The following is a 14,164-nucleotide window of genomic DNA, read 5'->3' as shown; positions in this document are numbered from 1 at the left end:
TAGTGTGGGTTTTCAGTGAATTTATGCAAATCACCAAGCTCATCTGCAGGAACATTCTCAGCAACAAAAGAGTGATCAAATTAAGATCCTACACCTGCACATATTACACTTCTATGATGACAAAGTCTGGATCCTCTAGTTCCTTCATTATTACATAATGTTTCCAGCCCAGCACCTCAAAGTGATGTGCATTTGACGACATGTACCAAAATGGAGGGCGTCTCACCTGGCTCTGTAACTCACTCTGATGTCTCAGCCTCAGGTTCTCTGGGGTGTCAGTCACAATGGTGAAGGACTGCTTTGGGTAATGCCTGGAGAGAGAGAGAGAGAGAGAGAGAGAGAGAGAGAGAGAGAGAGAGAGAGAGAGAGAGAGAATGTTATCATCGTCATCATTTATTATTTTTTACAGAGAACTGTACAATTCGTACCCAAAGTGGATCATAAAGCCCTAAAAAGTAAGAGCAACACCAAATTATGAAAACAAATTACTGCTAAGGTAAGACTTTTCCTCACCTCTGCATCTGCATACATTATTCGCTCTTATAATCTAATGGCAAAGAATGGAGGCAATTTAATGTTTACCGTCCTGATATTCAAGTAGGAAGTCACCTAATTGATTCCCAAGAGTTAAGGTGTCATGTCTATTGAGTGCAAGGGTGTCTCTTACATTTTGGTTATTCACAATCATCTATAGCTCGTCAGACCAAAAAATGACAACAACTGAGCCCTATTGGCATATGGCCAACTTTTAGAAACAATGATCAAAAATGCTCCCATGGAACAACCCGCAAAAGTAAAAAAAACCCAAGCACTGTGTTGAGAACAAAATGGGAATGAAACGTAATAGGTGCCGGTGAAACTTCCTAAAACAATGGCCTATTGAAAAGGACTAAACAAAACCTCAGGAAAGTTCAGATATGACCCAATGACGTTAATCTCGTAAAACAGACAACATTGACAAAGGAGCCATTGAATGAACTGAACAACAGTGACAAACATATCCCTGTTACCTGGGAAACCCTCTAGGTTCTTACATTTACATTTACATTTTTTTTACATTTACGTCATTTAGCAGACGCTCTTATCCAGAGCGACTTACATTATCTTTTTATTTTTCATACTGGCCCCCCGTGGGAATCGAACCCACAACCCTAGCGTTGCAAACGCCATGCTCTACATCCCTGCCGGCCATTCCCTCCCCTACCCTGGACGACGCTGGGCCAATTGTGCGCCGCCCCATGGGTCTCCCGGTCGCGGCCGGCTCCTTCCCACAGCCTTTTGATATGAATGATGGAAGGACAAAATTCTAATAAGCAAACTACACACACACACACACACACAAATATCAGTCTTCTTGCACTTCAAGATTGCAAGTTTGGTTCATAAAAAATTTGAAGTTGGTCCATGTAAGTACAAATTGGTTCAATAAAGCTTATTGTAAAACAAATGTATAATGCAAATGTAAAGAAAACGTATTTGGTTGAATAGGTTTAATGGAAATCCCACTTAAACTATCTATTCATTCCCAGAGGGTGCTGGAGTGACTGTGTCTGAGTGTCTGTGTCTGTGTCTGTGTCTGTGTGTCTGTGTGTCTGAGTCTGTGTGTCTATGTCTGTGTGTCTGTGTGTCTGAGTCTGTGTGTCTGTGTCTGTGTGTCTGTGTCTGAGTCTATGTGTCTGTGTCTGTGTCTGTATGTCTGTGTCTGTGTGTCTGTGTCCGTGTGTCTGTGTGTACTTGTGTCTGTGTGTCTGTGTGTATGTGTCTGTGTGTCTGTGTCTGAGTATGTGTGTCTGTGTCTGAGTCTGTGTGTCTGTGTCTGTGTGTCTGTGTCTGAGTCTGTGTGTCTGTGTCTGAGTCTGTGTGTCTGTGTCTGTGTGTCTGTGTGCCTGTGTGTCTGAGTCTGAGTATGTGTCTGTGTGTCTGAGTCTGTGTGTCTGTGTCTGAGTCTGTATGTCTGTGTGTCTGTGTGTCTGTGTGTTTGTGTCTGAGTCTGTATGTCTGTGTCTGTGTGTCTGTGTCTGTATGTCTGTGTCTGTGTGTCTGTGTCCGTGTGTCTGTGTGTACGTGTGTCTGTGTCTGTGTGTCTGTGTGTCTGTGTGTATGTGTCTGTGTGTCTGTGTGTCTTTGTGTCTGTGTCTGTGTCTGTGTGTCTGTGTCTGTGTTTGAGAGGGGGATGAAGGGCAGTAGGGCCCTTGTGTGTTTGGAGGAATAGAGGAATAGAGGAATAAAGGGACAGAGGAATAGAGGGACAGAGGAATAGAGAAATAGAGGGACAGAGGAATAGAGGGACAGAGGAATAGAGGAATAACGGAATAAAGGGACAGAGGAATAGAGGGACAGAGGAATAGAGGGACAGAGGAATAGAGGAATAAAGGAATAAAGGGACAGAGGCATAGAGGGACAGAGGAATAGAGGGACAGAGGAATAGAGGGACAGAGGAATATAGGAATAAAGGGACAGAGGAATAGAGGGACAGATGAATAGAGGAATAGAGGGACAGAGGAATAGAGGGACAGAGGAATAGAGGAATAGAGGAATAGAGGAATAAAGGGACAGAGGGATAGAGGAATAGAGGGACAGAGGAATAGAGGAATAGAGGAATAGAGGAATAAAGGGACAGAGGGATAGAGGAATAGAGGGACAGATTAATAGAGGGACAGAGGAATAGAGGGACAGATGAATAGAGGAATAGGGGAATAAAGGGACAGAGGAATAGAGGGACAGAGGAATAGAGGGACAGAGGAATAGAGGGACAGAGGAATAGAGGAATAGAGGAATAAAGGGACAGAGGAATAGAGGGACAGATGAATAGAGGGACAGAGGAATACAGGGACAGAGGAATAGAGGGACAGAGGAATAGAGGAATAGAGGAATAGAGGGACAGAGGAATAGAGGGACAGAGGTATAGAGGAATTGAGGGACAGAGGAATAGAGGAATAGAGGGACATAGGAATAGAGGAATAGAGGGACAGAGGAATAGAGGGACAGGATAATTGAGGGACAGAGGAATAGAGGAATAGAGGGATAGAGTAATAGAGGGACAGATTAATAGAGGGACAGAGGAATAGAGGAATAGAGGGACAGAGGAATAGAGGAATAGAGGGACAGAGGAATAGAGGAATAGAGGGACAGAGGAATAGAGGAATAGAGGGATAGAGTAATAGAGGGACAGATTAATAGAGGGACAGAGGAATAGAGGAATAGAGGGACAGAGGAATAGAGGAATAGAGGGACAGAGGAATAGAGGAATAGAGGGACAGAGGAATAGAGGAGGGAAGAATGGAGGGATGAAGTGGTTGAGCACATGGTCGTGCTGTGAATGAGGATGCCAGGGGGAGCTGGCAAAACTCACCACCTGCACACATGGGAGTCTAGAGAGAACTTCAAAGCAGGGAGAGGGGAGGGAGATAGAGAAAGATGGACAGAGCACTGAGAAAGAGGATGAATGAGAGGGGTGGGGATGGGGTGGTAGAGATAGAGCGGGAAGAGAGGGACAGATAGTGAGAGAGATCAGATGATAGTTGTATATGACTGAGAAAGTGACTGAGGGAGATTAGGGGTAGAGAGAGAGAGAGAGAGAGAGAGAGAGAGAGAGAGAGAGAGAGAGAGAGACCCTACCAAACACCAAATGTTGAACTCTGATTCAAGGATATACCAAGCAACACTGTTGTGTGTATGTAGGCCAGGCGAGATTATCTCAGGAGGGAAATGAAAAAGATGTAGAATCTTCAGACCACAAAGTTAAAAAAAACACCACCTGCATCATTATCAGCATGTTTTAATTTCTGGCATTTACCATGACTACAAACTCTACTCTGACACTCCCTGATCTCGTAAACTCAAGAGATAAATAGATATGATCAACTAAAAGTCTTGCGACATCAGAGTAAAATATACTGAATAGAAATATAAATGCAACATGCAACAATTTCAATTATTTTACTGAGTTACAGTTCATATAAGGAAATTAGTCAATTGAAATAAATTAATTAGGTCCTATTCTATGGATTTCACATGACTGGGCAGGGGCGCAGCCATGGGTGGGCCTGGAAGGGCATAGGCCCACCCACTTGGGAGCCAGGCCCAGCCAATCAGAATTAGTTTTTCCCCACTAAAGGGCTTTATTACAGACATAAATACTTCTCAGTTTCATCAGCTGTCCGGGTGGCTGGTCTCAAACGATCCCGCAGGTGAAGAAGCCGGATTTGTAGGTCCTGGACTGGTGTGGTTACATGTGGTCTGCGGTTGTGAGGCCGCTTGGACGTACTGCCAAATCCTCTAAAACAATGTTGGAGGCGGCTTATGGTAGAGAAATGAACATTAAGTTATCTGGCAACAGCTCTGGTGGACATTCCTACAGTCAGCATGCTAATTGCACGCTCCCTCAAAACTTGAGACATCTGTGGCATTGTGTTGTGTGACAAAACTGCACATTTTAGAGTGGCCTTTTATAGTCCCCAGCACAAGGTGAACCTGTGTAATGATCATGCTGTTTAATCAGCTTCTTGATATGCCACACCTGTCAGGTGGATGGATTATCTTGGCATAGGAGAAATACTCACTAACAGGGATGTAAATACATTTGTGCACAACATTTTCGAGAAATACGCTTTTTGTGCGTATGGAAAATTTCTGGGATCTTTGATTTCAGCTCATGAAACATGGGACCAACACTTTACATGTTGCGTTTATATTTTTGTTCAGTATATAACTGATATAAGATCACTGGCTTGAATGTGTGCTGACTTGAACAGAAGCAGAGACAGCAGTCGACAAATATCCAGAATGGCTTCGGTCATAAAGCTTAGCATTCTACTGGCTGTTCTAGTCAGAACCTTACATACCGATCATATCATTCTGAAGCAGAAAGGAAATAATATACCTTTGACATTATTAATCATAAAAAAGACTACTGTTTGTTATTCAGTTCCACAGCTGAAGAGAGCTTGCTGCTGTGGAACACTTCTAACCGTATTCCCCCCTGGCTGCAGGACTAAGGGACCAACTACTTTATCTCTCTGGATCCAGAATCTCACTCATTCAGACTCTGGACGCTACAGAGTGGAGTGTTGGACAGATGGCAAGGTTTCATACCAAGATAGGAGGATATTCAGCTGCTCAGTTTGACCACTCTTTTAAACCGGAGCTCTAGGCGTTTTGAGGGGTGCTCCTTCCCACTCTCTTTCAGACTCATTCCCTGCCATCTCTCTCAAAGGGTGATGCTGCTGATATACAGTGTATGTAACAAACATTTTTTGTGTTTTTCCTACTTACACAGTATAGAATGTGATGGGAGTGCCTTCCTCAACGTGGATGTGTTGTCCTGCTGCCTGTCTAAAATACTAGACCCCTCTGATCACATGATCAAATGACCTCAGTATGACCTTAACGACCGCACAGAACACTCACTCAGCAAGAGCTAACTTGTGTTGTAATGAAACCCCCCAGGCTTTGTCACTTTTTTTGGTGACGCCAATAAGGTTTGTCAGTATGTAGCCTCACTATCCACACAGAAATGACTTCCTGTAAACAACCTGTTGAGATCCCTTAACCCGTCTCTAGGGGACGAGCTTCACAACACGGGGGGAGCAGGAACAAGAGGATCAGGAAGTAGATCTCTGACTCATCCTCTATTCCCATCCTCTATTCCCATTTTCACCACTGGTACCGCAAATGAGAATTCAGTATTGTTCTATCCATTGGTGCCTGTAGCATGTCTATAGCTACTGGGATGTAAGCCCCATAGGGCCTGGCTATTCAACTCCAGGCCCGGAGGGTCAACATTCTGCTGGCTCTCTTTTCTACCACCAGTTGATGTCCCTGGTCTGAGTCAGTCCCTGACAAGAAAGGTTTGGGCCCCTCAGGCCTGGAGTTGAATAGCCCTGCCACGGGGAATCTAGAAGACGGCAAGAAAGACAGGTAAACCACAGTAAACAACTTGGCCCAAGTGGAACTATTCCGGAAAAACAAACTTGTAGCTAGAGTACCTTCAAAACAAGCATTCTCTCTCTGTCACATGAGCAGAGGCTCAGAGAAAGGTTTCATGTGGGGCTTTGGTTACCGTCTCTTGGGCTAGTTCAGCTAAACGCCCTGTGGAGAGGAGAGAGGGACAGTGTGTGTGTGTGTGTGTGTGCGTATTGTAAGTGAGTGAGTGTGTGAGTGGGCTCTGTCCCTACCTCCCCCCTCTCCAGGCCTAGAGTTACACTTCAGTGGACCCAGTCTCCATTGGCAACCCTGGACACTTTGTTCGGCCGGCGCAACCCAATCCCCTGAAACAAAGGCCCACTCTGTGGGATGTCATACACTCATTCGGCAGCCAAGGTACCTCTTCCTTGGCCAGAATAAAAATGAGAGGTAGGCCTACAATAAGCTGTTTATCCCTGGACTACAGCATTAAAAAACACTAAAAAGTCCCTCGTTTTCATTTACTTTGAGGTTCTTACAATGTCTGTTTTCTCTCCAATAATATTGCTTTATTGGAGCAGAATGGAGAACAAAGAAATACGTGTTGGCACAACAAAATGGTCTGGATTGCAGCTGAGCACAAATCACCTCTGTTTAAGGAACAAACTGGATATACGGACAGCAACATACAAGCACAAAGCACATCCACTCACAACAAGGTTTTTACTTCAGCACCCACTGGGCACAGACGTCAATTCAACGTCTATTCCACGTTGGTTCAACATAATTTCATTGAAATGCTGTGGAAACAATGTTGATTCAACCAGTGTGTGCCCAGTGGGCAACATCTAAGGCAGTAGGTTAAACCAAACACATCGCTTTGTGTGTCCTTGTGTCATAAAAACAGTCAAAGATGAAAAGGTAATAAAATGTTGCATCTCAAGAAACGCCTAGTTCCAACCACACTCAGACTTGTAGTTAAACCTCCCAGCATAGCCCTGGGGTGGATTTCAACATCAACTGTATGCTCACTATACAGAATATTACAGTAGGAATCGTACATTTGCTCCTTGTTTTGGGATGCTCCAACTCAGTGAATTTCTAAATTCTACTCTGTACATTGTAGGAATTGTTATGTTGAGGGCCAGGTTTACCAAGTTTGTCCAATAAGGGACAGAACACCAAAACAAAGCTCCCCAGCCATTCCAAGTTTATTTTTTTATTTTATTTATTATTTAACCAGGTAAGCCAGTTGACAACAAGTTGTCATTTACAACTGCGACCTGGCCAAGATAAAGCAAAGCAGTGCGATAAAAACAACAACACAGAGTTACATATGGGGTAAACAAAACATAAAGTCAAAAATACAACAGAAAATATATATACAGTGTATATTATGGAGGTAAGGCAATAAATAGGCCATAGTGCAAAATAGTTACAATTTCGTATTAACACTGGAATGATAGATGTGCAAAAGATGATGTGCAAATAGAGATACTGGGGTGCAAATTAGCAAAATAAATAACAATATGGGGATGAGGTAGTTGGATGGGCTAATTACAGATGGGCTGTGTACAGGTGCAGTGATCAGTAAGCTGCTCTGACAACTGACGCCTAAAGTTAGTGAGGGAGATAAGAGTCTCCAGCTTCAGAGATTTTTGCAGTTCGTTCCAGTCATTGGCAGCAGAAAACTGGAAGGAATGGTGGCCAAAGGAGGTGTTGGCTTTGGGGATGACCAGTGAGATATACCTGCTGGAGCGCAGACTACGGGTGGGTGTTGCTATGGTGACCAGTGAGCTAAGATAAGACGGGGATTTGCCTAGCAGTGATTTATAGATGACCTGGAGCCAGTGGGTTTGGCGACGAATATGTAGTGAGGGCCAGCCAACAAGAGCGTACAGGTCACAATGGTGGCTAGTATATGGGGCTTTGGTGACAAAACGGATGGCACTGTGATAGACTACATCCAATTTGCTGAGTAGAGTGTTGGAGGCTATTTTGTAAATGACATCGCCGAAGTCAAGGATCGGTAGGATAGTCAGTTTTACGAGGGCATGTTTGGCAGCATGAGTGAAGGAGGCTTTGTTGCGAAATCGGAAGCTGATTCTAGATCTAACTTTTGATTGGAGATGCTTAATGTGAGTCTGGAAGGAGAGTTTACAGTCTAACCAGACACCTAGGTATTTGTAGTTGTCCATATACTCTAGGTCAGACCCGCCGAGAGTAGTGTTTCTTGTCGGGTGGGCGGGTGCAAGCAGCGTTCGGTTGAAGAGCATGCATTTAGTTGTACTAGTGTTTAAGAGCAGTTGGAGGCTACGGAAGGAGTGTTGTATGGCGTTGAAGCTCGTTTGGAGGTTTGTTAACACAGTGTCCAATGAAGGGTCAGATGTATACAAAATGGTGTCGTCCGCATTGAGGTGGATCCGAGCGTCACCAGCAGCAAGAGCTACATCATTGATATACACAGAGAATAGAGTCGGCCCGAGAATTGAACCCTGTGGCACCCCTATAGAGACTGCCAGAGGTCCAGACAACAGGCCCTCCGATTTTACACATTAAACTCTATCTGAGAAGTAGTTGGTGAACCAGGCGAGGCAGTCATTTGAGAAACCAAGGCTATTTAGTCTGCCAATAAGAATGCGGTGGATGACAGAATCAAAAGCCTTGGCCAGGTCGATGAAGACGGCTGCGCAGTACTGTCTTTTATCGATCACGGTTATAATATCGTTTAGGACCTTGAACGTGGCTGAGGTGCACCCATGACCAGCTCGGAAACCGGATTGCATAGCGGAGAAGGTACGGTGGGATTCGAAATGGTCGGTGATCTGTTTGTTAACTTGGCCTTCAAAAACGTTCGAAAGGCAGGGCAGGATGGATGTAGGTCTGTAACAGTTTGGATCTAGAGTGTCACCCCCTTTGAAGAGGGGGATGACCGCAGCAGCTTTCCAATCTCTGGGGATCTCAGACGTTACAAAAGAGAGGTTGAACAGGCTAGTAATAGGGGTTGCAACAATTTCGGCGGCTAATTTTAGAAGGAAAGGGTCCAGATTGTCTAGCCCAGCTGATTTGTATGGGTCCAGATTTTTCAGCTCTTTCAGAACATCAGCTGTCTGAATTTGTGTAAAGGAGAAGCGGGGGGGGGGGGGGGGGCATGGGCAAGTTGCAGCGGAGGGTGCAGAGCTGGTGGCCGGGGTAGTGGTAGCCAGGTGGAAAGCATGGCCAGCCATAGCAAAATGCTTGTTGAAATTCTCGATTATTGTAGATTTATCGGTGGTGACAGTGATTCCTAGCCTCAATGCAGTGGGCAGTTGGGAGGAGGTGCTCTTATTCTCCATGGACTTTACAGTGTCCCAAAACATTTTGGAGTTAGTGCTACAGGATGCAAATTTCTGTTTAAAAAAGCTAGCCTTTGCTTTCCTAACTGATTGTGTATATTGGTTCCTGACTGAAAAGTTGCATATCGCAGGGGGCTGTTCGATGCTAATTCAGTACACCACAGGATGTTTTTGTGCTGTTCAAGGGCAGTCAAGTCTGAGGAGAACCAGGGGCTATATCTGTTCTTAGTTCTGCATTTTTTGAATGGGGCATGCTTATTTAAGATTGAGAGGAAAGCACTTTTAAAGAACAACCAGGCATCCTCTACTGACGGAATGAGGTCAATATCCATCCAGGATACCCGGGCCAGGCCAATTAGAAAGGCCTGCTCGCTAAAGTGTTTTAGGGAGCGTTTGACAGTGATGAGGGGTGGTCGTTTGACCGCGGACCCATTACGGACGCAGGCAATAAGGCAGTGATCGCTGAGATCCTGGTTGAAGACAGCGGAGGTGTATTTAGAGGGTAAATTTGGGTGCCCATGTTTACAGATTTTGGGTTGTACCTGGTAGGTTCATTGATAATTTGTGTGAGATTGAGGGCATCTAGTTTAGATTGTAGGTTGGCCGGGGTGTTAAGCATATCCCAGTTTAGGTCACCAAGCAGTACGAATTCTGAGGATAGATGGGGGGCAATCAGTACACATATGGTGTCCAGGGCACAGCTCGGAGCTGAGGGGGGTCTGTAGCAAGCGGCAACAGTGAGAGACTTATTTCTGGAAAGGTGCATTTTTAGAAGTAGAAGCTCAAACTGTTTGGGCACAGACCTGGATAGTATGATAGAGCTCTGCAGGCTATCTCTACAGTAGATTGCAACCCCACCCCCTTTGGCAATTCTATCGAGACGGAAAATGTTGTAGTTGGGGATGGAAATGTCTGAATTTTTGGTGGCCTTCCTAAGCCAGGATTCAGACACTGCTAGAACATCAGGGTTGGTGGAGTGTGCTAACGCAGTGAATAACTCAAACTTAGGGAGGAGGCTTCGGATGTTAACGTGCAAGAAATCAAGGCTTTTACGGTTACAGAAGTCAACAAATGATAACGCCTGGGGAGTAGGAGTGACACTGGGGGCTACAGGGCCTGGGTTAACCTCTACATCACCAGAGGAACAGAGGAGGAGTAGAATAAGGATACGGCTAAAGGCTTTAAGAACTGGTCTTCTAGTGCGTTGGGTACAGAGAAAAAAAGGGGCAGATTTCCGGGCATGTAGAATAGATTCAGGGCATTATGTACAGACAAGGATATGGAAGGATATGAGTACAGTGGAGGTAAACCTAAGCGTTGGGTAACGATGAAAGAGATAGCATCCCTGGAGCTGTCTAAGGCAGGTTGAGCTGGGCTGGGGGCTCTACAGTGAAATAGTACAATAAGAAATAACCAAGACAGCAATAAGCAAGGCATATTGACATGGGAGAGAGGCATAAAGCAATCACAGGTGTTATTAGAGAGAGCTAAGACAACAGCTGGTAATGGCGACAAAGTTTGGGCTGAGGCTAAACATAAACAGGATGTGGTACCGTATAAAGGAACAGTCCAGCAGGCATCAGCTGTATAGCTGAGTTATCATAAGGTCCGGTGAACAGCAATAGGAGAGTTCGGAGGTAGTTCGGGGGCTGCTACAGCACTGCCGAGCAAGAGGCCCGGCTTGCGTGTGCTAGCGGGCCGGGGCTAGCAGATGGATCTTCGTAGTCAACGTCGTAATGGGAAGCCTGTTGAAACCACATCAGACGATTTTGTCGGCAAACCAGTCGTGTTGGATCGGCGGGTCTCTGTGTCAACACTAGGAGGTCCTGTCCGGTTTACAGAGAGGTAGATAGCCGGGAGATGGGCCTGGCTCGAGGCTAGCTCAAGGCTAACTGGTGCTTGCTAAGGGGCATTGGTAATTAGCCAACGACAACAGCCATTTGGTTGCAGCTAGCTGGTTGCGATGATCCGGCGCTAGGGTCCAGTGATTCCGGCAGAAAATCCAATATGCTCCGATATGTGCAGACTGGCCGACAAATTGTCCAGGCTAGAGCTAGAGCTGGCTGGTGGGTAGTGCAGGCCACGGACAATGGTGAAGACGCTAACAGTGGCTAATAGCAAGTAGCCATTCGGTTGCAGCTAGACTAATTTCAGCTTAAGGTTCTTGATAAAAGTTATAAAGAAATAATATAATCCTTTCCACGTTGGGTGAGGTTGGTTGCAGGAAAGTATATTTAGTTAAAGAATGAAAAGTAAAATTTAGAAATATATACAAAATAGACAAAAAACTAAAAAACTGGCTATTTACACAAGGACACAGAAAAAAACATAACCGCACTGCTATGCCATCTTGGGTCTTGATCTATTTCAGTCCTAGAACACCTGATTCAAATAATTCAGGGCTTGATGACCAGAGGAATCAGGTGTGCTAGTATATATATATATAGATCAAACAAGTGTAACAACAGGGGTTACCCGAGATGTTTGGGAAACACTACAGTATCTAATAGAGGTCTTTCAGTGAAGACAAGCAAAACAATTAAAAATCACTAACTAAATTCTAACGCAAGCTTCCAATTGTCTCATTCCACCCCTCTCCACTGTGACTCTTGCCCAGGTTGTTCTTTAAAAAGAGAAGTGAACTGTGTTCTCAATCAACTGACCTTGTAAAATAATGTTGAATGTATAATGTGTTGGCTCAGGACAGATTCAGAGAAATGGGATAGTTACAGAGGAGGGAAAGATACGATGACTTGGCTTGCTGCCCTTTACTGTGGGAGGGTTTCTTAGCCACCCCAGGAAACAGAGCTAGTTAGTTCAAATGAAGCACAAGGGCACAATGCACACACACACACACACACACACACATACACATTTCATGCTGGCTTAAGCACAAATACATAGCTTACTATATACCCATACAAATATGCACTAACTAGCATGCCCTCTATCAGAAATTGACACCCACACACACACACACACACACACACACACACACACACACACACACACACACACACACACACACACTATTCTTCTGAGTACTACAGCCTGCATTATATTGCTAATGGCAGATGTGGAAGCCAACAAGGCATTAAAATGTCATTATGCCCACGGTCTTATTTATGGTTTTAGAAGCTGGGTTGGATGATGCTTAGTGTTACATTTTGGACTCTGCAATGCATCTACAAACCAGAGCTGGACATTGAAAATTGATTATCAGGCCTACAGGAGAACAGTCACAAATAATGGATGAGTGATCGATTGATAACCCTGACAGTGGAAGCAAAACTGGCCTCAAAGAGAGCTTATTATCAGGGTCGCTTACCAACACAATCAATGGTCCAGATGTGAATTTGTATCAAGAGACATACAGTACAATTGATTGTTGATTGCCATTGTAGATAGTTCAGAACTAAAGTATACTTCTCAAATTAACACTCTAAGTGAATAATGATCGGGATGAAAATGGTCTCCCGTAGCAACGGCCCACACACTCATGTCTCTTTCAACCCTGAGAATTAAGAGTGTATCCTGAAAGGGACTATTTTAGAAGCACGTTTTTGGGGCAGGGTCGGGGTGGAGTGGATTGGGGTGGGTTTTATAAGTCTCTCTTGTACCTCTCCACACACAATAACATTTTTGCTCCTCTCAGCAGGGCAGAAAAACATGGCTGCCAGCCAGGAGAGGATCAGAAAGCCATTCCCTTCGCATCCAAAATAGTCAATTGTATTTTACTGTCCAAATGTACCTCCTATTCCTAACCTACACAAAAGCTGGATAGGGTTGACAAAAATAAAACCTAGATGCAGTTGTGCGTGTGTGTGTAGTCTAATTAGAGGAGGTTGGATCAATGCGGGCTGCTGTTGTTGACTGGGATGCTGCACACTCCAGAGTCACTCTCTCCCAGTGTCTGTCTTTCCCTCTGTCTCAAGATCATCCATCTATCAGGGCTGGCTCATTACTCAACTCTCTCTCTAAGTGTATGTGTGTGTGTATGTGTATGTGTGTGTGAGTGTGTGTGAGTGTGTGTGTGTGTGGGGGCAGCAGCGCCAAGCTGCAGTCATGTAGCAACTAAATACAATATAATTTTAGCCAGCTACATTCGTTCGCAGCGACGCCGTTTTTCAAACAAAGTCAACACCACAGCCATTGCTAGCTAGCCAACACTACCAGCTAGCAGTACTATAGCAGCTAAATACAATATAATTTTAGTCAATGAGAATTTTGCAACATAAAGCTTCCCTTTCTGAACATTCGAGATGTGTAGTCCACTTGTGTAGCTAGCATGACTGACTTTGTGCTAGCTAGCCAACGTTTAATTATTGCTGCGTTATGAAAGGAACTAGACACGGACACAAATTATCTGTTTAGTGTGTTAACACACTATTGGTAGTTTGTTGTAACCAAGTATTGGTGCTAAACCGTGTGTTATTGGATGCTAGCATGCTAGTTAGCTATGGCGTCATAGGATACGGTGCCCTGGGCGGTTTTCATGGAAGAATACTGAATAAAGTAAGTTAGAGTCTATTCCTAGAAACATTGAACCGCTGTAGTTTACAACAATTCTAATTTCTAAAGTGGAAGTTGGGAGAGTTATATTCGGGTGTTTCAGTGAAACAATTATAGTTTCTGAGGTGGAAGTTGGGAGAGTTATATTTGGGAGTTGTGGTGAGGGAGGCCCCGCTCTCTCCTTTCCCAGATGTTTAGTTCATTTCATTCCGATCTCCTCTGCATTATTGTAGCCATTTGCTGCAGCCTGTCAACTATGCCTCTGCCTATCCCTGTTCACTCCTCTCCGCACAGGCTACACAAACGCCTCACACCGCGTGGCTGCTGCCTCTCTAACCTGGTGGTCCCTGCACGCACCACCCACCTGGAGTTCCAGGTCTCAGGCAGCCTCTGGAACTGCCGTTCTGCTGCCA

The 14,164-nt window shown here is 44.7% G+C and overlaps 1 protein-coding gene across 1 annotated transcript in view; it reads right to left on the bottom strand.

The window, feature by feature from the left end:
- Positions 1-14,164, bottom strand: part of LOC311109402 (LIM zinc-binding domain-containing Nebulette-like) — a 113,165-nt gene that overhangs the window by 77,244 nt on the left and 21,757 nt on the right. Inside the window, exon 3 of the mRNA XM_084152264.1 lies at positions 227-311. Within this exon, the coding sequence (XP_084008390.1) occupies positions 227-311 (85 nt within the window). The remainder of the gene's footprint in view (positions 1-226; positions 312-14,164) is intronic.

The sequence above is a fragment of the Coregonus lavaretus genome (assembly GCF_964263955.1).
Source record: "Coregonus lavaretus genome assembly, chromosome: 34".
Classification (NCBI taxonomy): domain Eukaryota; kingdom Metazoa; phylum Chordata; class Actinopteri; order Salmoniformes; family Salmonidae; genus Coregonus; species Coregonus lavaretus.
Note: the sequence above shows the minus strand (reverse complement) of the source record. Positions and strands in the feature narration are given on the sequence as shown.